Source organism: Micromesistius poutassou (genome assembly GCF_964030765.1).
Source record: "Micromesistius poutassou genome assembly, chromosome: 19".
Taxonomy (NCBI): domain Eukaryota; kingdom Metazoa; phylum Chordata; class Actinopteri; order Gadiformes; family Gadidae; genus Micromesistius; species Micromesistius poutassou.
This window is the reverse complement of record NC_140289.1, coordinates 8573479-8597965: the sequence shown is the minus strand read 5'-3', so window position 1 is coordinate 8597965 and position 24487 is coordinate 8573479. Positions and strand designations below refer to the sequence as shown.

Genomic DNA, 24487 nt, shown 5'->3' with positions numbered 1-24487 from the left:
CCATAAAATGTTTTCGTTTGTAATGTTGTTCATTTGTGTTGGCTTAATTAATGCACTGCGGCTAAATCCTTCCACTGTTTCCAGTTGGCCACCATATGCAGTAATGATTGTGTATAAACTGGGGGCTGGCACTCTTTGCTCAGCAACTGTGTGTTTATTCATATGTTTATTACTGTCTGAATACGAGGTAGTGACATTTTAGTGGTCTACGTAAATGTAAAGGTTGGGACCCAATGCTGTAGACCGTATTGTGGCTTTATGTTGCAATAAGCTTTTTATTTGTATTATTAACGTGCTCTCGACACCATATTTGTGCAAGGCTGTGGATGTTGTTTAGCTTGTGCGTTGTAAAGGCCGTTTATAGCCGTGAAGATGATTTTCCATCCTGTTTGGGTGATAAACAGCCACAGGCTCCTCAAACCAGGGATACATAAATCCCAATTGGGTCTGTGCTGTTCACCACTCATGGTGTGACCCTGTGGAAGGGCCTGAGTGGATGTTGACAAGTTTCTATTTAAAGTATGAGGAAGTCAGGCAACAGCAAGTCAAATCTGACTTGTCATAGCTGTTACATTTTCAATTAGATTTTCTCTGAAGGCTACATGGTGTGTGTGTGTGTGTGTGTGTGTGTGTGTGTGTGTGTGTGTGTGTGTGTGTGTGTGTGTGTGTGTGTGTGTGTTGGTTAAAATGAGTCATTCTCACCTTCTAATTGAAGGTTGTTCTTTCAGAGCATGTAATATGAATGTCAGGCGACTGGGGAGTAGAACCCCCGTGATTCACTCTTCTGACATGCCCAATAGACGCCCTTACACCCACACACACTGTAGCTGTAGCTGGAGTCGGGTTAGAGTTCAGTGGTAAAATACTGGCCAATGCAAACATTTCCATTTTGCATACAACTGTACTCTCTGCACCTATTCAACTCCAATGCACAAATTCCTTGTTTGAATAGCTTAATACATTCAGGCATTATTCAAATCTTTCCACGGTTTGCTGCTGTAGTTATTCACCACATGGCTGTCATGCTACGTGAACCTGCTGCCACTTGGTGACAACCTAACTTTTCCACATCGGCCTGGTTAGGAGCCTTAACAGGCCCCGCCAGATGTTAGCATACCTCCCTCAAACACATGTGCAACCTGGGAGACTAGCTAGTTCCAATACTCACCTTCTAGAGATGTTTCCATGGGCATCGGCAGTCCCCAAAACACCTCTACCGTTTTCTCTTTCTCTCTCTTGCTCCTTTTCCTTCGCTTTTTCTCTCTCCGTCTCTCTCCCTCTCCAAATGCCCGCTTGCAAATGCTTCCCACGCCGTTTGGAAAGCGGATTGGAAAAAGTCTGTGTGAGACGACGCTCTCTGATTGGTCCAACAAGGATTTGATTTTCCTGGCACACTTCCTCTCCCCCCTCTAGGAAGTGATGCGTAATGCTTGTGGTAGCGAGATGGAAATGGGGAGTGGGGGGGTGGAGAGGATGAGATTCATGAAGGCTTTCTTTGTTGTTCACAACAGTAGAGCATGTTCCCCACGCGGGTAGATGGGCCTACTGCTGGGACCGTCACTTCGTCAAGTCAGCGACAACCGGATACATTTTCTTTTCTTTTTTTTTATAAACACAACCTATCATTGAGGGATGTATACACTACACACCTAGTGAATACCTTATGGAATACGGAAACTGTCAAGGTTTATTAATATACATCTCTCAGCTAATAAACCCAGCCTTGGATAGACTCTGTGTAGCCATGGTCTGAACTCCCGCCCCCTCACTGATTATGTAGTCTACTTCCTCAAAGTCGAAAACACTGTCGCACCGACGCCGTAGTGTGATTGGACGTGGAGACGGACGAATGGATGGAGATCATTCGCTGCTTTCAGCTGTTTGGCCTGCCTGAGAGCTAGAGTTAATTTATACCAGACTTCTTCTGGTACTTGTAGAACGTTGTAATGTTGTTTTGGGTTGAACAATGTTATTCAGTGCTCATCATGCTATGTTTTACGTCTTTTACGTCGTGTTTATGTCTTTTTTGTGAGTGAGTGATGCTGGGTTTCTGGTTTTACCGGCCATTGACCAGAATACCAATACGCTCGGTCACAGGATTTGTCCCACCCTCCTCTAATCTTTCACATCCCTCCTTTCACCTTCTGATTTTCTCCTTTATAATGACCTCTCCCCTTGCAGCAAACGCTCTTTGACAAAGCCTGTACAAACATGTGGACGACTTATCTCAGAATGCCTTCAAATGTCAGGGGGTGTTTTCGACGGGTGATCACTTTCGTTCAGCTGTGCAGAAACAACGCGACCTATTTCCCAATCGGAGGATGATTTATTGTTTTTTTCTCCACCGCATATCTGACCTTCTGAGTCAGCTTCTGAGTCTTCATCTCCTCCTTATTTGACATTTCCAACTGGTGTCTGGTGTCATATTTGATTTTGCGCCTACAATAAGGATAGGTATTGCTGCACGAAACCCTTTGAAGGAAATAGCAGGCATAATACTAAGTACAAAACAAAGGAGATGGACAAATGAAATAAATCGCTGCATTACGGTTTTGTCAAGAACCAAGCCCCATTAGTGTGTGTGCCCTTGACAAAAAAAATTAAGACAAAAAAAGCCCCTCTCTTAGGATGTCTCCGAGGGAGAGATGAGCTAAATGTTTTCTCCCAGCCTGAATTAATGACAGCCCCCCAGTTGTTCCCCAACCGCTCCTACTTCATTCAGACTTTCCCAGCAGCTCAGCCCCGGCATTGAGACTGGCCAGCTCCTTCCTGTGTAGCCTTATGGGGATGGAGCACATCCTCCCTCTAGCCCCCGTCTACCACTATCACACTACCATTTATCCTACTGCACGGGGACGAGCCGACAGCTCCGCTCCCTCTCCACGTCCCCCTTTTTCTCCTTGATAAACCCCCCCCCCCCCCCCCCCCCCCCCACTCCCTCCACCGCCCCCCTATCTCCCACCTGGATGCGGAGAGCTTGTCAGCACCTCTCGGCTGCAGTCCTCTCATTTTCTCCGTCGGTGTAGTGACAGCTCAGCCCCAGAGCCTTTCTTCACCGCCGGCATTGTGTGAATGACATGTGCGTTGAAACGCGTGCGAGTTCACTCGCAATCTCTTGAGATTAAGGGTTACCCAAAAGTAAGAAGGGACAGTGGTTTGTGGTTGAGTTTCACTTTTCCCAGCGGACGGCATTTACTTATTGCATGTTGTTTTCCGTCGGGCAGTGCAGTGCACTACACAACCCATCACTCCGATGGCACAGCCCAGCCTCACCCCAACCGTTTTTATTTTTATATTTTGCGCTATTCTTGGAATGTGGGCAGACCTGCCGTGCTGGCCGCAGGGGCCATGCCTCCCAGTGTCCACAGACCTGCTGCTGCTGTGTGTATTCCTCCACAGGGCCGGGCAGGGCCCTCCCTGGGGCCTCTCCAACCCAACACGCCAGACTGCTGCTCCCACATGGCTCACGGCTGTTTAAAAGAAGTGCTTGTTGTTTGGCTCTTACACTGGAGATGTAGATCACAATGCATGGGGCGGTCTTGGGTCTTGTTTGGGCTGTGGAGAATCAGAATTACTTTTATTACATTGTTATTGTACAAGTACACAAGAATAAAATTCTTATGCTAGGTACCTCAACACACACACAGGAGTTCATAGACTCTAGTGTCTATGGACATGGTGTGTGCGTGGCAGGTTTTTTGTGAAAGGCTTGCCCGAAAAAACCTTTGAAGAAGTTTTGTTGCTTTTCTTGATATATGTTCGAAATATCCAATGCCTGATCAAGTTTTCCTGTGGAATTTGCTTGTTTTCTGTCCAATTCATATCTAGTCACCTCAATTCACCAAATCACTGCAGACCAATTCCAATGGATACAACTAGGGTTGGATCCAACAACTCCCAACTAACTACCCTCTAGGAACACCGCTCCTATGTCTGTACTGCAAGTTCCACCAGTAACACCAACACGGCAGCAACAACCTGATTCCCTTGTTCTCCCAGGGCCTGGGCTGGGCTCCGACGGAGCAGGCCGACGGTGGCCCCAGCCTCTCTATGGAGTACGGAGGCGAGGGGGTGGAGGAGGTGGAGGTGGAGGAGGCGCTGGAGGAGGAGGAGGAGGGAAGCCTGGCGGAGGTGGACCTGGACAGCTACCAGGCCACGCTGGAGGAGGTGCTCACCTGGCTGCTGTCGGCCGAGGACACGCTGCACATGCAGGAGGAGGTGTCGGACGACGTGGAGGAGGTCAAGGACCAGTTCCACACGCATGAGGTGAGGAGGGAGGGGGAGGAGGTGAAGGGAGGGGAGGAGGAGGAGGTGAAAAAAAAAACCTGGGTTGGAGAGACTGCCTAATGAAGTATGGATAATTGTGACATTTAATGCACATATTAGGTTGTTTACGGTCGGCCGTCTTCGACATGCCTGCCAGTATCTCGTGTTGTGTAGGAGTGGTGGTTGAGCTGGAAGGCAGTGGCGTTGTGCTGTAGATAGAAGGCCCTGGATCGTGTCCTATGGAACATGATCCCCACGCACGGGGAATGCCTGGAATTCAGTTTGAAACAGAAGAGCGGGGCATTATGCGGTGCGGCGGCCCACTGCTTAGTTTCCTTGATAAGGGCTGGTGAAGGAGGGCTTGTTGCACGGCCTGGTATTCTCTCCCTCTCTCACACACTCTGAGAGGGTGAGAAAGAGAGAGAATTCCCTGGGCTTAAGTTCCCTTTGGAGTTTAATATTTGGAATCCAGGTCAAAGGAAAGAAGTTGAGAGTGGTGAAAGCAGCGAGGCCCAAAGCCTCTTTTTATTTTTCAAAGCCTGGCTTTTCCAGGGGACAAAAAGCCCTCCTTCACTACGGCCTGTTTGATTGGTGTTGTTACCGCTCCCCACTAAGCTGGCGGCCTTCTCCATAAAGCCACAAGGCAAAAGTGTTGAAGCCTAATGTGTCCAGAGCACTCGGAGAGGACAAACAGGTTGATTGAGTGACATTCATGGCTTGATATTTCCAACCCCTAGACAGTGCCCCCCTTCTTTTATAGAGGGGGGGGGGTACACACACCCTAGATCTCCCCCCTCTTGCCTTCCTGTAGTGTGCAATCACTGTCAATTGGCCACTTGACATAATGCGGTGTAGGGGCTGTGACACACACACACACACACACACACACACACACACACACACACACACACACACACACACACACACACACACACGTGTCCTGACTGGGCTCCGTGTTATGAGACATCAGGTTATGTGAGCTTTAAGGACAATTTGGGGATTATTCCACAAGGACCGTATTTTTGGATCATTTTGGTTCTAAGGGACTAATGCACACACACACTTTTTGGAAATTGGTTGGTGTTGAGCAGGAACACTGCACCCTCAATCCCCCAACACGTGCAGCAATGTTATGTTTTGGAGCAATTACCCCCCGCCAGTGTACCCCCTCGAAAACTGCTTGTTTTTATAACACCTTTTTATTCCTCTGTTGAGATCCTTTCCATAATGACAGAACACAATATGAGCCTGTCAGTGGCAAAAACAAGCACTTTCAGTCCAAGTACATTCACCGGCGGTAATTGCCACAAAGAATTATATTGCAGATGTTTTTTCCCGGATTACGCCTGCAGCGTTCTCCCCTAATAATGGACCAATGTCAAAACTTGTCTGCATTAGAACCAAAATGATCGGAAAACGAAGATTCGCTGAGAGCATAGGAAAGAGGGGTCTAGCGATGACCCATGTTGAGGCTTCACCACACACTCAAGGGTAGCTAGGACTAAGGAAACCCACCACAACACAGCCTGAACCCAGAGTCCCGGAGTCAAAAAGTTTGGTAACTTATTCCGATGTATACCACTGATTCCTATTTTGCACCTCAACGTCCGTTTCCCCGATGCCCCCCTCCAGGCTTTCATGATGGAGCTGACGGCACACCAGAGCAGTGTGGGTAATGTGCTTCAAGCGGGCAACCAGCTGATCGCCCAGGGCAACCTGGCGGAGGAGGAAGAGGACGAGATCAGGGAGCAGATGAGTCTGCTGAACTCCCGCTGGGAGAGCCTTCGCGTGGCCAGCATGGACCGGCAGGCCAGGTAGACGCACACGCGCACACGCACGCACACTGACATGCGCACACGCACAAGCACTCAGGCACGCAGACACACACAGACATGCACACACACGCACATTCTCACACATGCACACAAGCTCACAAACACAAACACCCACATGCAAATATGCACACGCTCACACACATGGACAAACACATGCAAACATGCACACATGCTCACACACATGGATACACACACGCAAACATGCACACACACGCACGCACACACACACACACACACACACACACACACACACACACACACACACACACACACACACACACACACACACACAAAAGAAAGTGCACCCACACACAGGCACACACACACTGCTAGCATCATCATTCCCTTTCCTGCTGTGTCTATGATGCTTTGAGATTTATGAGGCAATCTTCAAAACACTCCAGGGAATGTGTGCACCATGAAAGTGCCACATATTTAACTAAGCTTTTATTAGACATTCCAGTAATTACCCAGTCTGGAACGCAATCTATTGTAGAAGTTTACAATGTTACACACACACACACACACACACACACACACACACACACACACACACACACACACACACACACACACACACACACACACACACACACCGGATTATGGGTCTCATTCATACGATCCACATGACAATTTGTTCAGCATGACTTACTGTGCCTGTGGGGAAACTTTTGGGTGTGTGTATGTGTGTGTTGTGTGTTGTGTGCTTGCCTTGACTTGTCCATCAGGGTGCTTTGGCTGCATTGTCGCCCAGAGTTATTTGCTATGAGGTAAACATCGTAGAGCATGCACAGTTTCTGTTGACATGATGTTCATGAATTATCTTGAACAAATCGAGAGCAATTTAAAAACGCTTTGACACTTTGATACCTATTTTAACTTATGCTACAAATGTCATGCTACCTTTCTACTATACTGACTGTTTCTCTCACTCGTTCTCTCCATCTCTCTTTACCTACCTCTTCTCTGTCTCTGACTCGGTCTCGGCCTCAGACTTCACGAGGTCCTGATGGATCTGCAGCAGCAGCAGTTGCAGCAGCTCTCTGATTGGCTGACGCAGACGGAGGAGCGCATCAAGAAGATGGAGTCGGAGGCGGTGGCGGGCGATATGGACGGCTACAAGGAGCAGATAGAGCAGCATAAAGTAAGGCCCCCTACAACCTGTACGGTCCGGCCTGTCAGGCTGTTGTTAATGGGTACAATTTGCCTTAGAAATGGTACTTGAAAGAGGTTAAATCAGTTTGGAAAGGACTAAAGGATTGACAGCTGTGCAAGAAGAGCACCGTGTGTGAATATCTAGAGCCATGTCGATGAATGAATAGGATGAATCGTTACTTGGACTTCATACACAGACATTGTGTGGATTCCCTTTACGCCCAGGAGCTGCAGAATGACTTGGAGGCAGAGCAGGTGAAGGTCAACTCTCTGACTCACATGGTGGTGGTGGTGGATGAGAACAGTGGCGAGAGTGCCACCGCTGCCCTGGAGGAGCAACTACAAGTAAGTTCCTCTTCAGTTGTGTTCAAAGAAAAATATATAATTAATTTTTTGATTTATTTAGTAATTTGTTTATGTTTAGAATTGTTTTGATTTTAAGTCCCCATGTGTAACATTTCAACTACTCTATTGTAGCTTAAAATTACTTTGACATATCTAGTCAATGCTTATCGATATGGATTTCAATAATGTTATCAATACAAACAGATCTTATAACACAAAGTAAGAAAATATAATAAAAATCTTGCCAGCCTTTACCCCTCTCTTGGTTTCATAGAATTGTACTATCAACACTCCCAAACCCTTCTTACTCACACCATCCAGCCAGCTGAGCTATGCTAGTTGGCTGGATGGTGTGAGTAAGTCACAAAGTTGCACAACCAGTTAGGCTGGCTGTATCCAGTTGATTACTATAATTAACCATAAAAACACCTAACTATTGGTCTAGTAATCATTTATAATGATGTTAATGATGATGAGTACGGGGCTAGATTAACCCTAACCTTAACCCCCTAAGGGCTAACCTCCTCAGGGGTTCACCATAACCATAACCCTATGAAATAGTTTATAACTTAATTCCTTAGTCAACATGAACACCATACCCCAAGTTAACTTCAACACCATTAGACAACATGAACGCCATCAGTTAAATATTACTGGACCATAGGTTAACCGTTAGTTCATGCTAATAACTGCATTCACTAATGTTTCTAAATGGTTAACTAAAGTACCCATCCCCTACCTGTTGCCCTGACCTGCTGTGTGTCTGTGGTCCAGTCCTTTAGGGAGCACTCAGCTTAGGTCTAATTACTGGATTCACTAATGTTTCTAAATGGTTAACTAAAGTACCCATCCCCTACCTGTTGCCCTGACCTGCTGTGTGTATCTGTGGTGCAGTCCCTCGGAGAGCGCTGGGCGGCCGTGTGCCGCTGGACCGAGGAGCGCTGGCACAAGCTGCAGGAGGTGCTGCTGGTGTGGCAGCAGCTTCTAGAAGACCAGGTACAGACACACGCACGCACACACACACATACGCACACGCACGCAAACTCACGCACTCCCTTTTAATTTCTCTATGATGATGGATTAATCCTATCAACCATTGCACTTTCATTATTATAAAAAACGCAATATCATTATCATCATCCTAAAAAGCAGCACTCTACTCCTCGTGCGCAAGGTGATGGAGCCACATAACGTGCATTCAATCAAAATCTTGGACGACAGCTCATTTTTTCAACATCTTTACTCTTTCCCTCTCACTGATTGAGTGCCGTTCAAACTCAATGGTGGTCGACATCCATTACACTCTTGTGTGATGTAATGGACTTTGTACTTTGAAAGAAGTCAGCCTCGCAAAAGTGAACTGCTAACTTTCCATTCACTGGTGATGTTGTTCATTAAAGATGGGACTGCTTGTGTTTTGATAATATTCTCTCTCTCTCTCTCTCTCTCTCTCTCTCTCTCTCTCTCTCTCTCTCTCTCTCTCTCAGACCTTCTTCAGCGCATGGCTGACGGAGAAGGAGCAGGCATTGGGTGACGTCCAGACCAGCAGCTTCAAGGACCAAAGCGAGATGAACGGCAACGTGAGGAGACTCGCGGTAAGGAGCTATTGGCGTTGAACGTTGTCCAGGAAAGTAAAAACACATACAGTTTGTGATACAAGATACCCTTTCTGAGTATGTCTTACAGCATTAACTGGCCTTTTAAAATTTGAAGCTCTAGAGAATTACATTTATAAATCAGATGTATTAGATAGATCATCTGTTTAACTTGAATGAACAACGTATGCAAAGTGACCATTGACTTGTACCTCTACATGAAATTTTTGTAAGGTTTACCTAAACTTTTAATATTGAAAAAGACTTTTACACCTTTACAATAATTGAAACAATAATTGAAAAAATATGCAGATACTTTTTTTACATAAAAAAAAACTAGAAATAGATGGCTCGTTAATATTTCACAAATAATGTTGCTTTTTTTCATTCCATAATATTCTTTTTTTGTCATGGTACCATAGATGTTTTGTGTTGATTTGTGTTTGCTAAATATATATACTGTACATAATATACACAAGCAGTGCTGATGACTTTCCCCTGTTGCCCAAAGCCCATGACCTTCTTTCAGTATAAACGGGGCGCTGGCACTCTTTGCTCATCCACCGCATGTGTATTTATCTATGGTTTACCGTTTGCGTTTGAGGTGGCCCGCGAAGCGTCTTTATGATGGTCCACCTCAGGTCAAAGGACGGGAACCAGCGATGTAGAGGCAGCCTGCCTCCAGAGTGTGTGTCTTGAGTGTTGAGTCCTGTGTCGTGCCCCTTGTGCTCCAGACCCTGAAGGAGGACATGGAGCTAAAGCGGCGGACTCTGGACCAGCTGTCTGAGGCCGGGCAGGACGTGGTGTCACTGCTGCAGAGCCCCGCCGCCGGGGCCACCATCCAGGGGACCACCGAGGACCTGACCCTGAGATGGGACAGCCTGGTCCAGATGCTGGAGGACTGCTCCTCCCAGGTGTGTGTATGTGTGCGTGTGTGTGTGTGAGAGAGATTGATTCTTAATCTAACAGCAATCTGGGATCCAGCAGTCCTACTGCATCAAAGCAGAGCTCCTGGAGGGAGACGGCACAGAGCCTGGGCCGGAAACCAAAAACTGAACGTTGTGGATTTACGCCTTGTTTCCCCTATTCTACTGAAGAGTGTAATTTGTGAGTAGATGAAACTTTCAGAAGGTTTTTTTTCTAGTGCGCTACTCCACACAGGTGGTAGTTGAGAGTAGTTGTGAGTGGGAGGGGCCACAAACATGCGTCAACTAGCCCCGGTCAGGAGCCCTCATTTTGCTGACAAAATTACCTGAATGGCGCCCAGAGTACTGGGATTTCCATACAGGGATTTCCCTCAGTTTGTTTGTGGGGTGCTACGGACATGCACATTATCACCCACTGACGTAGTCCATTGTATTCCTCTTCATCGCATTGCACTGACTCTGGGCGCTGAGCAGAGTCACTGACTGATGCTGTTACATTTTTATCACGCATGATTGTAGCAACGTCTTTTACTACACTCCACCGAGGGGACTTCTTTTGGGCTCCTCCAGACATAGGACACAGGGTGGTGGTGTTAAATACGGTTTATTGTTAGTTACGTTAATGAGCATGGTAAGGGTGTTCCGCTGCCATCCAGGAGATCTCTCCCTGAGACGGCTGGTTGAACCTGTGCACATCGATTACTCAATGTGTAACAGGTCTGCAGCCTCAGCCAACCCCAGAGTCCAATCAGACTCCGCCAGGTGAGGCTGCTTCAATCAGCCATCATCCACACACACTCCCACAATAATGTATTTCAAAAAGATATGTTTTAATCACGATAGCTATTAATATGGATTTATGGTCCAGGCCTGGTTACAGTTGATGTCTTCATCATTTGGAGATAAGAGGCAGCAGAGAGAGAGGTCATGTTTCCCGAAGCTCCACTAGGCAGTGGCAAAAACTACTTAATTTTCGTTCAGGTCTACTTTATTTTATTTTATTTCATGATCATAATACTTAAGAATATATAGTTTGTTTCCGTCGACCTCCATCGCTCGATTCAAAAATACATTTTGGCACTTTTTATGACTACCGCAACAAATCAGACCGCAACAAAAGCCTTGGACTTTCCTATCGGCAACATGCCTCTGTACTCGGATGTCTCAGGCATGGAGACCAGGAAATGCACAGACTTCTCCAAACTGCAACAGACAGTGGCTTTATTTGAAACGAGGCTAGCAGCATTAGAAAAATGCAAAAGACTCCTCCAGGATACAGTGCCGATGGGTGAGTTTGCTGAGCTAGCTCAGACAAATACACAACAAGATGATACACTGTATCCTTCCAGAAGCTGGACGAGAGAGAGACAGTTCCAGCTGCCTCTCACTGGCACAGAGTCGGCACTAAGCCCAAACAACATACCAAAGTGAATCAACAAATTCACTCAACGCCAAATGCTAAGCTTCCCAAAGCTAAAGTAGCATGTATCGGCCAGATTAGCCAATCGCTGACGTTAACCCTGCTGCTGAAGAACCGGTTCCTGCCACTTCAAGAGTCCACGGACGCGCCTGCCACCCATTCACCCCTGAGTCCGAGATGCGTCCAGACGGACGGTGCGAACAGAGACCAACCATGACCCTGTCGCCAGAGAGGCCAGCTGCATATGCGTCTGCCACCCGTGCACCCCAGAGCCCCAAAGATGCGTCCGGACGGACGGTGCGGACAGAGACGGAACAAGAACCAGTCGCCACGGAGGCGAGCTGTGCATCCGTCTGCCACCGCCACCTCAAGTCAACAAGGGCCCATCCCACAGAAAGCAGATGAACCAGACACTCTGATTGTAGGAGACTCAACCATAAAGGATATAACCGGTAAGAAGATCAAAACATGCTACTTCCCAGATTTGACGGTTAGTGATGTCAACCAGAAACTAGCCACAATTATATTGGAAAACCCCAAAATCTCACAGGTTATTGTGCATGCAGGACTTAATGATATTCGAAGAGAACAGTCAGAACTTCTGAAGAGGGATTTCACTAAACTATTGGACATACTGGACAAATTACACATTAGGTCGTTCATCAGTGGACCCATACCAGCAGTTGACAGGGGAATAAACAGATTCAGTCGTCTACTTGCACTCAATACATGGCTTTCCAGAGTCTGCAATGAAAGAGGAAGGGGCTTTATTGACAATTTCAACTTGTTCTGGGGGCGCAAATACCTTTTCAGAGCAGATGGCCTACACCCAAAGAGGTTAGGCTCAAAACTGTTAGGGGACAGTCTTCTCTTCTCGCTCTCCCACAAATCTACCCTGCCACGGTCTGACACACAGGCCACAGTCAGAGCACAGGTTGAGAAGAAGTGAGACTACAGCCCCCCCCCCCCCAACACATCTACTGTGCCACTATCTGACACACAGATAGCAGACAGAACACAGACCTTGAAGAGAGACAACGGCCCGCCCAACGCCATCGACACCATGCCTTCCTCCATCGCAGATGCTGGCTTGGCGAGGAACGGCCACGCCCCTCCTATGCACTCCCCCAATGACGATGACCTCCAGCACTCTCCCATTGACAATGACCTCCAGCACTCCCCCATCGACGATGACCTCCAGCCTCATCTCTCCCATAGCCACAACAACAACTCCAGCTCCACTGTGTTCTCCCTTTATGATTTTCCAGATGAATTTAAGAAAAAAATTGGCATCAAAATGTTGGCATCAAACTTGCATCTGTGTCAGTCGCCACGTCATTGCCACAGGCTGATAACACCCAAGCAGAGGGTGCCCCAGCCCGCCCCCTGTACTGATAGTAGTCCTGATTATTACTGAGACAAAAAAGGGTTCAGCCGTAGACACAGTATGAAGGAAGTTTTGCATAATCTGCTGAACCCAAGGTTGCCTACCGGTATGTCAAAACATGGCAACTCTTGCATTCCTGCTGTAACATGGCTAGAACAAAACAACAGTGCAACCGTTCTGAGAGAGACAGCTCCTCCCAACTTTTAACTTTTTTGATGTATGTAGATCTGGAAAAAGAGGTGTAGGGGTTGCTGCTATATTTAAAAATGTATTTCAGGGGAAACAGATGTTATTTGGTGATTTTCCATCATTCGAATACCTTTGTGCTGTATTGAAATGTTCCCCCAGAGTTCTCCTATTAATTATTTACAGGCCACCCACATACTTATCTAAAGTCATCTTCGATGACTTTACAGATTTATTGTCTAGCATCTCCACAGACTTTGACTGTCTAGTTATAACTGGTGACTTCAATTTTCATACTGATGATTTTAATGATAAGTGTGCAAAAAAACTTTTTACCATTTTGGACACATTTGAAATGTCTCAACATGTGAAAGAGGCTACTCATTGTAAGGGGCACACTCTAAACCTGGTTACCACAAAGGGTCTCAATGTTTCAGATCTCTCGGTGACTGATCCTTCACTGTCTGACCACTTCTGTGTTTTCTTTAATATATCTTTTATTCCCGACATACAGACAAAATCAAATACTGTCAAAAAACAGTATATCAATGAACATTCTAATGTACTTTTTAAAAAGGCCATCTCCTTGCTACCACCTCTCAACCCATGTTCTGCTGATGATCTTTTAGAAAACTTTAATAAAAAAAATGTCATTGCACCTTATAATGTTAAAACGATTTCTGGAAAGCAAAAGGCACCCTGGAGAAAAGCTGCTTTTGTAACAGCCCAGAAAAAAGAATGCAGGAAGGTTGAACGCATATGGCGTAAAACAAAACTTCATATTCACCATGACATCTATAAAGAGAGCATCCGTGCCTACAATTTAGACTTAAAAGTGCTAGAGAAACATTTTTCTCCAATATCCTTAAAACCAACACTAATAATGCCAAAACCCTATTTGCAACTGTTGACAGACTGACCAAGCCCCCAACACAAATTCCACCTGACCTTTATTCCACGCAGAAATGTAATGAGTTTGCAGCATTTTATACTGCTAAAATTGAAGGCATCAGATGCGCCATCAATGTCTCCACTTAAAACAAAAATGATGGACTACCACCCTGTTAAACTGTAAAACCACCCTGTTTTACCTGGTAAAAGTAACGTGGCAATGACATGCTTTAATGTCATAGACTCTAAAACTCTTGTGGAAACTGTGACACAACTAAAGCCATTCACCTGTTGCCTTGATACGTTACCTACCAACCTCTTTAAGAATGTTTTTGACTGCCTAGCAATAGACATTGCAAATAGTTTACAACTCTCTCCAATCACGCAATTTCCCAAAAGTCTTAAAAACTTAAAAACAACATCCGTCTTAACACAGACTCTGGCAAAATCTCAATACTAATGCTACTAGACCTCAGTGCTGCAATCGACACTGTAGACCATACAATACTTTTGGACAGATTAGAAATCTGGATGGGGCTTTCAGGCACAGTCTTAAATTGGTTTAGGTCCTACCTACAATATAGGAACTACTTTGTTTCCATTGGCGACTTTGTTTCAGAATCAACAAACGTGACATGTGGAGTCCCACAAGGTTCGATCTTAGGACCCTCTCTATTCAACATCTACATGCTCCCACTAGGGCAAATCATGTAAAATAACAATATTGACCATCATTGCTATGCTGATGACACGCAAATCTATGTATTGCTATCACCAAATGACTATCAGCCCATAGATCTGTTGTGCCAGTGCATTGAGAAAGTCAAAGACTGGATGTGCCGAAATTTCCTTCAACTAAATCAGGACAAAACCGAGATAATTGTATTTGGTGCTAAAAACGAAAGGCTTAAAGTAACCCAACACCTTCACTCTCTGTCCTTGAAAACCTCAATCAAAGCCAAAAATCAAGGGGTTATCATGGGTTCAGATTTACGACAGTCACATCAAATCAGTTACAAAATCTGCATATTATCACCTTAAAAACGTAGCAAGACTTAGAGGGCTCATGTCTACCGAAGACTTACAAAAACTTGTACATGCCTTTATCACTAGCAAGCTTGATTTCTGCAATGGTCTCCTTACAGGTCTCCCAAAAAAAACTCTAAGGCAACTACAGCTTGTACAGAATGCTGCTGCTAGAGTTCTAACAAAGACCAAAAAAATTGAACATATTACACCTATTCTTAAATCGTTACATTGGTTACATTGGCTGGTATGTCAGAGAATTGATTTTAATTCTCATGTTGCTAACCTATAAATCCCTATATGGTTTAGGGCCAAAATATTTAACTGATATTCTTCCACTACATAAGCCTTCTAGGACACTAAGTTCTTCTGAGACTAATCACAATGCTTTTTTAACTTTGCCTTTATTTTCTATCTATTTTTTATTTTATTACTAACTTTGCTTTATTTTCTATTTTTACCAGAGAGATACATGATCTGATACCAGAGAGACTGGGTTAGAGTCCTAGAATCTGGGTTGGAGTCCCAGAGAAAGGACATAGTTCCTTTAGGTCGGATCGGAGTCCCGACATGGGTAAGGACATAGTTCCTTTAGGTCGGGTCGGAGTCCCGACGTGGGTAAGGACCAAGTTCCTTTAGTTCGGGTCGGAGTCCTGACGTGGGTATCAGAGACTGTTGATCTTAAATACATTGCACTTTCTAAAATGCTTCTTTTTTTACGTCTTTATTTTCTATCTATTTTACTTTTTTTACTTATATATTATTTTCTTTTATTGTATGACAATGTTTTTATGTGAAGCACTTTGAGTCTGCCTTGTGTATGAAAAGTGCTATATAAATAAAGTTGCCTTGCCTTGCCTTACACTGACCTGCTTGAGTCTTGGTTAACCTTGGTGTGTTTTGTTGTGTCCTGTTATCACCCAACCCTTACCTAGGTAATGGAGGCCGTGGCCTGCTCCGGGGTGACTGAGGTGGAAGGACAGTGCATTGTGGATACGGTTGCCATGGCAGCAGCAGCAGCATCATCATCATCATCCTCGTTTGTCGACCAGGACTCAGCCCAGCCTGCTAAGAAAAGAATGATGGAGACCGATGTGGAAGACAGACTGGAGTAAGAAACACACGCTGGCATGCTCTACACCACACAACACCAGACAGACAGACAGACAGACAGACAGACAGACAAGAGTTTAAAACCAGCTGTCCACAAAGCAATCAAAAGACAAGTAATTCACAAGTTTAGGTATTAGGTTACATAAGGGATAATGTATAGAACACCGGTCATTATCGGGAAAATAAGCTCCGACAGGGCGATCCGTCTTGCTTCGCCCTGAAGGGGCTTATTTTTGATAATGACCGGTGTTTTATACATTATCCCGCTTATTACACGGCTACTTGCCAAAGCGAAAAAATAACTTTCTAAACGTAAAAAAATTATATTTGTTGTGGAGTGCTATGTCAGACGTGAATCAGAGGCAAAAAATCCACTCTCCTTGATAGCGGTCAATTATGCTTTGCAATGTTCAATTGTTGGGAAGGCCTATTCAAATGAATGGAGCATTCTACAGCATTCAACCATGTAATAAATATGGATCATTTGGGGTATTGGCTTAGGTTAAAGCTACAATGTATAACACATTTACTGTACTAAATCAAGTAATGACCATGATATTTCACCAGCGATGAAGGAAATAAGTCGAATTACTGGCTTCCGCGACAACAAAGCTTCAGCCAGCATGTTCCCCTTTGAAATTTCTGTTCCGGTCCAGAATGTTTGTTTTTGTTTTTGTTTTGGCCTGCATGTTATTATTAGTACCCCGGGTTGCCAGATATTATCAATTTGGCACTCAAACTCAGCGTGTTGCAGCCATCGAAGCAAGCAAACAATCTGGGTCAACAGAGATTCTGCTCGATTCAACCCAACTTTAAAGCATTGGCCTCGTCCGCTGTGCTGAAACACGGGTTCATCTTTGAGTTGCAATTGAAAGGTTTTCATATTAGCTGGTTTATTCTTTGCAAAGAATAAATGTATTGCAAACGTATTGATTTGTTGAAGAACTCTACATGGCTCGTCATTGCAAAATAAAATAATTGCACTCCTCTCCAAACATAATGATGCGTAGTACTCGTCGTTCAGTGTCCTCAACCTGGAGATCCGCGTGTGCTTCTAGTCCGGGTTAAGGTTAGGTTTTAGGTTGAGATGGTATGGTTTAGCTCTTGGAGATGGTTAAGGTTAGGCATTAATTAGGTAGAGCTGATATGGTTTAGCCATTAGGTTAGAGATGGTTAAGGTTAGGTATTTGATAGAGATGGTATGGTTTAGCCATTAGGTTAGAGATGGTTAGGTTTAAGGTAAGGAATGGTTTGGTTTAGACATTAGGTTACACATGGAAAAGTTAAGGTATTAGGTTAGAGATGGCTGGGTGTTGCCATTAGGTGAGAGATGTTTAATTTGTGGTATTGTGTAATGAAGGTAGCTAAATAAATAATAAATATTGTATGTAAATTAAGTAATTAGGTTAACTACATGTTACGTGTTGTCTTGTTCTCATTCATTATGCATGACTTACACACACACACACACACACACACACACACACACACACACACACACACACACACACACACACACACACACACACACACACACACACACACACTCACTCATACCCTCACACGCACCTCATCAGCTGTCTGAGCACTGAGACAACCTGCTTACGATGCGCCCTTCTGTCCTGCCCCGTCGCTGTCCACGCTAGGCTGGAAGGTAACCTGTCTGCTCTGCTGAGCTGGATGACAACCTGGACCTCCTCCACCCAGACACTGGCGTGCGCACACACTGGCGCGCCGTGTGACGCCACAGAGCTGCACGGCGACTTGAAGGTACAGCCACCGCCCAAGTTAAACAGGGAGCTCTCATTTAAAAGTAATGGAAGCAAAATGTTGAAGGAATAATAATACATTTAATTAGAAGGTGCCTTTCTTGGCACTCAAGGACACCGTACAAGAGTACACAAAAGCAATAAAATATACAATAAAAAGGAACACTTAGAGTTGGTTGGACAGTGATATACTGCAGGCAGTGCTAAACGTTATAATGAGATGGATTCAAACGGTTCAAAAATGAAATGCAGAGGAGCATTCAAAGTATCATTTCAGTGACTAGCCCTACAGTATTGTGTTTGACGTTAGACCCTGTGGTCCAATCTACAGTCTCTGGAGCTGCAGTTGGCCTCAAAGGAGGCTCTGATTGGCCAAGTGACTCATGATGGGCGAAGCCTGGTAGACCAGCTGGAAAGAGGTATGACGCCAAAGAGAGATTTCCTTTTTCTTCCTTTTGGTGCCGACTGCCATTTAAGGAGTCCAATGGAGTCTGGGCCCTCCAGGGAGAGCGAGATGTTTCTAGACCTGGTCCATGCAGGCGCCTGGCTGCATGGACCTTTGGCCATAATCCATCTTCCACTCCACTTTTAATTGACTTTGTCTTGTGAAGATATTTATATAATTTTTTAACTGCTTTTCCATTGCTGCTGATTTTTTTTTTCCCCGTTTTTAATAAGCCAGGCCATTATTACTGGCATTGAGTTGTGTTTGCTAATAAACCTGACTTGTGCGTGTTTCTGTGTGCGTTTGCATGCGCACCAGTGCATGTGTGTGTGTGTGTGTGTTCGGCTGTGTGTGTTTGATGTGCGTGTGCATGCACATGTTCAGGTAAGGTGGTAAAAGCTGTCAACCAGCAAGGTTGCTGATATCACATGACTGCTCTGTGAAATAAAGCTGTTCTTGAGGTCTAATGTGTTTATTCTGTTGGGGAAGCAACCAAGGCTAAAGGGACAGTACTGTTCCATCTTGCTCAAACCCTCTTGTTGTCCTTGGTTTTGTATTACTAGCTTTTTGCTTTACATTCATTACACGTGGTTCTGGGGGCTGGACTATATTTAAGTGCATTTGAAATCTAGAGAAATAAACGTAGTGTAAACATGAGCTTTAATGAATTAGTGAGTGGTTGTAGCCGTCGTTGTTTTCATTCTGTCGGTCGTTCTGTCCGTCGGGTCATTCCACCGAGTTTTCAAAAGCGTTTTGCCATGGTGTTGCCATGGTGCACACGAAAACAACAACAAGCAGTGGCAGCCATTAACGGCCACCAAACGCTTTCAGGCTTCCTCGACCGTGCGAACATGCAACAATAATCAGTTCAAACAAGTAAACAGAAAATCATAACACCATTATCAAAAGTTTCTGTGTATCCATCTTGCCTCCCCCCGTCCCCCAACAGAGGGTGTGAGTGCCGACTCCCTGCGGTCGGACGTAGACCTGCTCCAGGCCCAGCGGGACGCCTGTTCCCGGGAGCTCCAGGCGGCCAGGGAGCGGGTGAGGGTCCAGAGCAGGCTGGGGGAGCTGGGGGAGGCCCTGGCGGTGCTGGACGGGGCCCTGGGGGAGCAGGACCGCTGGCTGCAGACCACCGGGGCCGACGGCAGGGAGCCCCCCGAGCAGGACGGGCTCAGCCAGCTCCACGCAGAGTGTCAGGTCAGTCCTCCGGACGGGGCTCTGGCACTGGGTGGGGGGGGGTCAGAGGCCGGGGCTGGGGATGTGATGACCTGTGATGACCTTGTATTTGAGACTAGGTGGATGAAAGGGAAATAACGCAAATGAATAAATACAATGAAAAAGAATCATAAAAAAAACAGTTACAAACGCATACATTGGGATCGAAATTGGGATAAAAATAAACCATAATACAAAAAGTTAGCTTTGAGAGTTTTAAAGGAAGGGAGTGGAGTAGAGTCCCAATCTGTGGTCTTCTTTCAAAATACTTTTTTAACAAATAGTGTTTTTACTCTCCTCACCACCACCGTCTCCCTCAGTCCCGACTGGGACAGGTCGCCGAGCTCGGCCCGCGTTTGGAGCAGCTATCCGCGGAGGCGGGCTCTCTGGGGGCCATGCCCGCACTCAGAGACACATTGGTGGTTGTGTCGGCCCACCACTCCTCCACCCTCCAGCAGCTACGCGTCAGAGAGCAGGAGCTGGACCAAGGTAGCGGCATGACAAACATCTTCAACACATAAACCCTCGCACACAGCCCTCTGCGTGCTAGCGGTGCATAAAAGACCAGATGAACCACCTGGTTTTAACACGGAGCAGAATGCCCCCCGCACCATCTCGGCTGGTTTATAGTCGAGGATGAGATCCGGCCATTCCCAATCGTAAGGCCGGAGTCGTTGGGAATTGACAGCAGAGTTTATCTGGAGCCTTGGCGAGCAGCGAGTAATGGATGGTGCCCTTATATGGCTCCTAGAACCTCGTGTAAACAAACCGTGTGTGTTTTAAGTTCAGGATCCTGTCTCGGTGCCAGCTCTGTCTCATGGAACTAATACAGAGGGAAAGAAGTTCAGGGGGAAAAAAAGCTGTCATTGTTTTTTTTTCCGGAATATATATGGCTGTTTCTGTCTCACAAAGATCTGTTTGTAAAGGTAGATTTAAGAAGTGTGTGTGTGTGTGTGTGTGTGAGACTCTTGAGCTTTTATAACTAGGGGTTTAATGAGGACCCAGGAACCTTATTTTGTCGGTGTTCAAGTCTCGCGCTCTCGCTCTCATTAACCCTAACAAAAGCAGAATATTTAACGATCATATTGCCTGACAAAAGAAAGAACATAAAAATGGCAAAAGACACTCAAACTGAGGTCTAGTAGCAGAGAAAACGATAGGCTCTATTATTCATAAATAATCCAATGAATAGGACTATATTCAGCTGGGCCAAGGGTGGAGGCCTTCTGACTTCAATGACTTGGAGCAATCAAAGTGGGGTCTGCCCGCCAATGTGTTTTGGTTTAGCAGGGTATTTGAAAGCTGCTGAAATGGATGGGCCAGTGCTGGTTATAAGAACTTCTCTATGGCCCTCTTAGATGAGACAGGACTTGTCAAACAGGCCAAATATATGCTCTCTCTCCCTCTCACACGCACACCAACATGCTCATTGACTCACACACACATGGGGTGCCCTCTGCCCAGAGGGAATTCCAGAGCACAGTACTGCCCCCTGCTGGCCTCAGGGACTGCTCCACAAAAGTTCTTTATTTTGAATCCCTTTTCGTCCTCTTACTAATTAAGCGTGCTCTACACCTCACCCCACCCCACCTCCCCGCACCCCACCCCACCCTGGCAGGGATCCAAGCTCTGCTCAGACAGGCGGAGGTGGACCCCGTGGAGGCCCTGGAAGAGCGACTGGGCACGCTCAAAGACGGCGTCACCGACATCCCCACCACTCAGAGCGCAGTGGAGCGGGCGCAGGTGAGCGATGCATTATGGGGCAGGATGCCGCTGGGGAATACGTGTGGTGGTGTAATGCATTGTGGGATGTGATGAGAAGCGGTTGTCTTGATTGTTTTCACACGAGTCCTCCTGTGTTACGGTTAGCCCGTAGACATCTGAGCCGGGACAAAGGTTTCCATTGCAGCCACTTTCCGGGACGTGTGTGTGTGTGTGTGTGTGTGTGTGTGTGTGTGTGTGTGTGTGTGTGTGTGTGTGTGTGTGTGTGTGTGTGTGTGTGTGTGTGTGTGTGTGTGTGTGTGTGTGTGTGTGTGTGGAGACAGGTTGTGCATGCTTGTGTATGCTTTTTCACGGTACACAATGGGCCCTATTCTCACAGTCACTTCCCCCTTGCAGTGTATCTAACCACAGAGTAGGGGGAATCATCAGTGTGTGCGTGGATGTCGGTATGTGCGCGTATGCGGGGTGTGTATGGCAGTATGTGCGCTTGCACACACTTCGGCCTTCTCCTCCAGTGGAATGTGGGTCGGTCCCGGGCCTTGTTATCTTGGCAGATAGGGCCCGGTGCCGGGGGCGGGGGGTAGGGGGGGGCGTTTGGCACAGTAGGGGCTTGGCACATTCTGGGCACCATGCCTACAGGCCTTGTGGCAGAGTCCACCGCATGGCTTCTCTCCCTCCCTCCCTGGGGAAGCAGCCAGCCAGCCAGGCAGTCAGCAACACGTCTACACAACAAGAGCAGACCTCCATGCTGGCTGCAGCGTCAGTATGCCATGACTCGTTCACAGCGTTTGGCTCGAGGGCACCTTCATTGGATGATTGCGTTGCCTATAAGTTTTGAAAATGTGTTGTTTATTTCTAATACATGAAAGGCGTTGCTTTTTTTGCAGTTCCTTTTACAATACAGTAGATTCCGTTCAATAGTTTGATTGCAACTATTGTACTGGCGTGTGCACAAGAGGAAAATACCGTTCAAAGTATCAAAGGGCACAATCGCCGGCGTCAGTTTCCCTGCAGTTGAAACATATTGTTGATCCATTTCAGGTGCTGTGTTTGGAGATAGAGCAAACGCAAAAGGCCTCAGATCCAGCTGTGCTCCAGCGATGGAGTCAGCTCTCCTCCAGGGCCAGGGATGAACTGAGCACGCTGCAGTGCATCCTGGGAAGTTTGAAGGACAATCAGGTAGAGGATCTTGTCCTCAAAGGTTTCCAGTTTCCAACAGTTTCCAACCTTACCTTGATGCTATGCTATGCTCTTCTTGACAAAACTGAATCATGTCGATATATATAATGCTGATGTATGTGGTCTGTAGGTGCGTCAGGTGGAGGTGGAGCGATGGCTGGACGCTGTACAGGAACTGATGTCACAGGACGCCACAAAGCAGGGAGAGGCGGAGCGGCTACTGGAAGAGCTGAACCAATGCAAGGTCAGAGGAGGATGGAAGTACTTTTAAGTACATTTAATTTCCAAATATTTAGGGTGGACATGAAAGGCTTCCCTGTTAGGCCAATGAATATGTTTCGTTGTCCTCCCTTTCTGGTCTCCAGGAGTATGTGAATGAGATGGAGTCAGTGGGGAGTTCGTTGAAGCAGATGAGAGAGAATGTGTGTGCGGTGCAAGAGGCGGCAGTACCAGGTCTGACCAGCTGGGGGCAGGACAGTCTGGACCAGTGTCAGGCCAGGTGGGACGCGCTCAGCAAACAGGTGAGGAGAGGGGCAGGATTTGTGCATTTCAGTAAAACTTTTGACATTAGACATTTTGATGAGCTTGTTTTCAGTGATTCAGTGATCAATGCCATTCACTGTGTAGTGTGGCTTTTTCTACTGCTGTACAATTAAATCCTTTAAAAGCAAGATAACGAGTGTAGATAGTCAACGTCGATTGAGTGTAGAAACGGGGTAAACAAAAACACTGGCAAGCCATACGCAGTGCGAAGCGAACCCTGAAACAAGTCAAGTCCATTTTATTTGAAAACCCTCTGATCACAGTCTCAAAGGGCTTCACAGGCCCGCGTCTGACAAAACCCCCTTACCCCATGTCCTCCTCCTCCTCCTCCTCCTCCCTACAGCTGCTGAGCCACCAGGAGCGCGTGGCCGAGCGGCAGGAGAGGCAGGTGAACCTGAGCAAGGACCTGGCGGAGATGCAGGAGTGGATGGGCCAGGTGGATGAGGAGTTCCTCATGCGGGACTTTGAGTACAAGAACCCTGAGGAGCTGGAGGCGGCGCTGGATGAGATGAAGGTCTGAGAGCCAGCGGGGGAGTGGGGGTCTGTCTAGCGCATGCTGGTTCTGTATTTCTTGGAGGAGGCTGTGTAGACGGGGATATGGATGAGAGGAGTGTGATGATGAAATTGCATGAAATCTTTTAAATTTTTGTATAGTCTGTCCAGATGTTGTTTATTAGAAACTTGATTGCGCAACACTTGCACTTTTTTGTGGTTACTTCATTAAGGATTGCAAGCTTTTTTGTTCCCTCGCTCAGTTGTAGGGTTTAGGGGTAGAAGCGGTTGTAAATGGCCGTGAAGGTCTACGTTTCAATGCTCAATATCAGATTGCCGCACTACTGGTGTAAGAGATAACCCCCCTGTTGTGTAGGGAGATTAAACTTAGACAAAACTTTTTGCAGCAACATTGAACTAATTTGTACAAAATAAATGAAAAATATCATCATGAATTATTGCACTCAGCCAGCCTTTGGTTGCTCAAGCAATCTTTAAAGCTAGACAAATGTGGATGCATGCGCTGTGATTTCATCACTACCTATCTCCATGTGGGATGTATCCTGAGTCTGGGCTTCACGGGGCTCATTGCAGTACAAACGCCTTTTAAAGAGTAATACAGCACAGCTCCCAGTGGGGGTCTGAGGTGAACTCTTTCTTGCTCTGTGTTGTTGACAGAGGGCTAAAGAGGACGTGCTACAGAAGGAGGTGAGAGTGAAGATCCTGAAGGATAACATCAACGCCCTGGTGAGCAGAACATCGCCCCCCGCTGGTGGCGGCGGACAGGAGCTCACCTCAGAGCTGGACGGCGTGCTGGCCAACTACCACAAGCTCTGTGACCGCTTCAAGAGCAAGAGCCATACATTGGAGGTAACCATACGTGTGTGTGTGTGTGTGTGTGTGTGTGTGTGTGTGTGTGTGTGTGTGTGTGTGAAGAGGACCACAAATTATTTTCTATATTAATGATTATAAGT

The 24487-nt window shown here is 46.3% G+C and overlaps 1 protein-coding gene across 4 annotated transcripts in view; it reads left to right on the top strand.

Moving 5' to 3' along the window:
• The window catches only part of utrn (utrophin), a 169168-nt gene that overhangs the window by 23065 nt on the left and 121616 nt on the right, over positions 1-24487 (top strand). For all 4 annotated transcript variants that reach the window (XM_084483729.1, XM_084483728.1, XM_084483730.1 and 1 more), the window contains 18 exons: positions 4000-4266; positions 5899-6080; positions 7095-7245; positions 7482-7601; positions 8496-8597; positions 9089-9196; positions 9931-10110; positions 15968-16143; positions 17792-17915; positions 18246-18333; positions 19309-19559; positions 19898-20066; positions 21196-21320; positions 22341-22478; positions 22609-22722; positions 22844-22999; positions 23365-23535; positions 24192-24383. In XM_084483729.1, the coding sequence (XP_084339855.1) occupies positions 4000-4266; positions 5899-6080; positions 7095-7245; positions 7482-7601; positions 8496-8597; positions 9089-9196; positions 9931-10110; positions 15968-16143; positions 17792-17915; positions 18246-18333; positions 19309-19559; positions 19898-20066; positions 21196-21320; positions 22341-22478; positions 22609-22722; positions 22844-22999; positions 23365-23535; positions 24192-24383 (2814 nt within the window). The remainder of the gene's footprint in view (positions 1-3999; positions 4267-5898; positions 6081-7094; positions 7246-7481; positions 7602-8495; positions 8598-9088; positions 9197-9930; positions 10111-15967; positions 16144-17791; positions 17916-18245; positions 18334-19308; positions 19560-19897; positions 20067-21195; positions 21321-22340; positions 22479-22608; positions 22723-22843; positions 23000-23364; positions 23536-24191; positions 24384-24487) is intronic.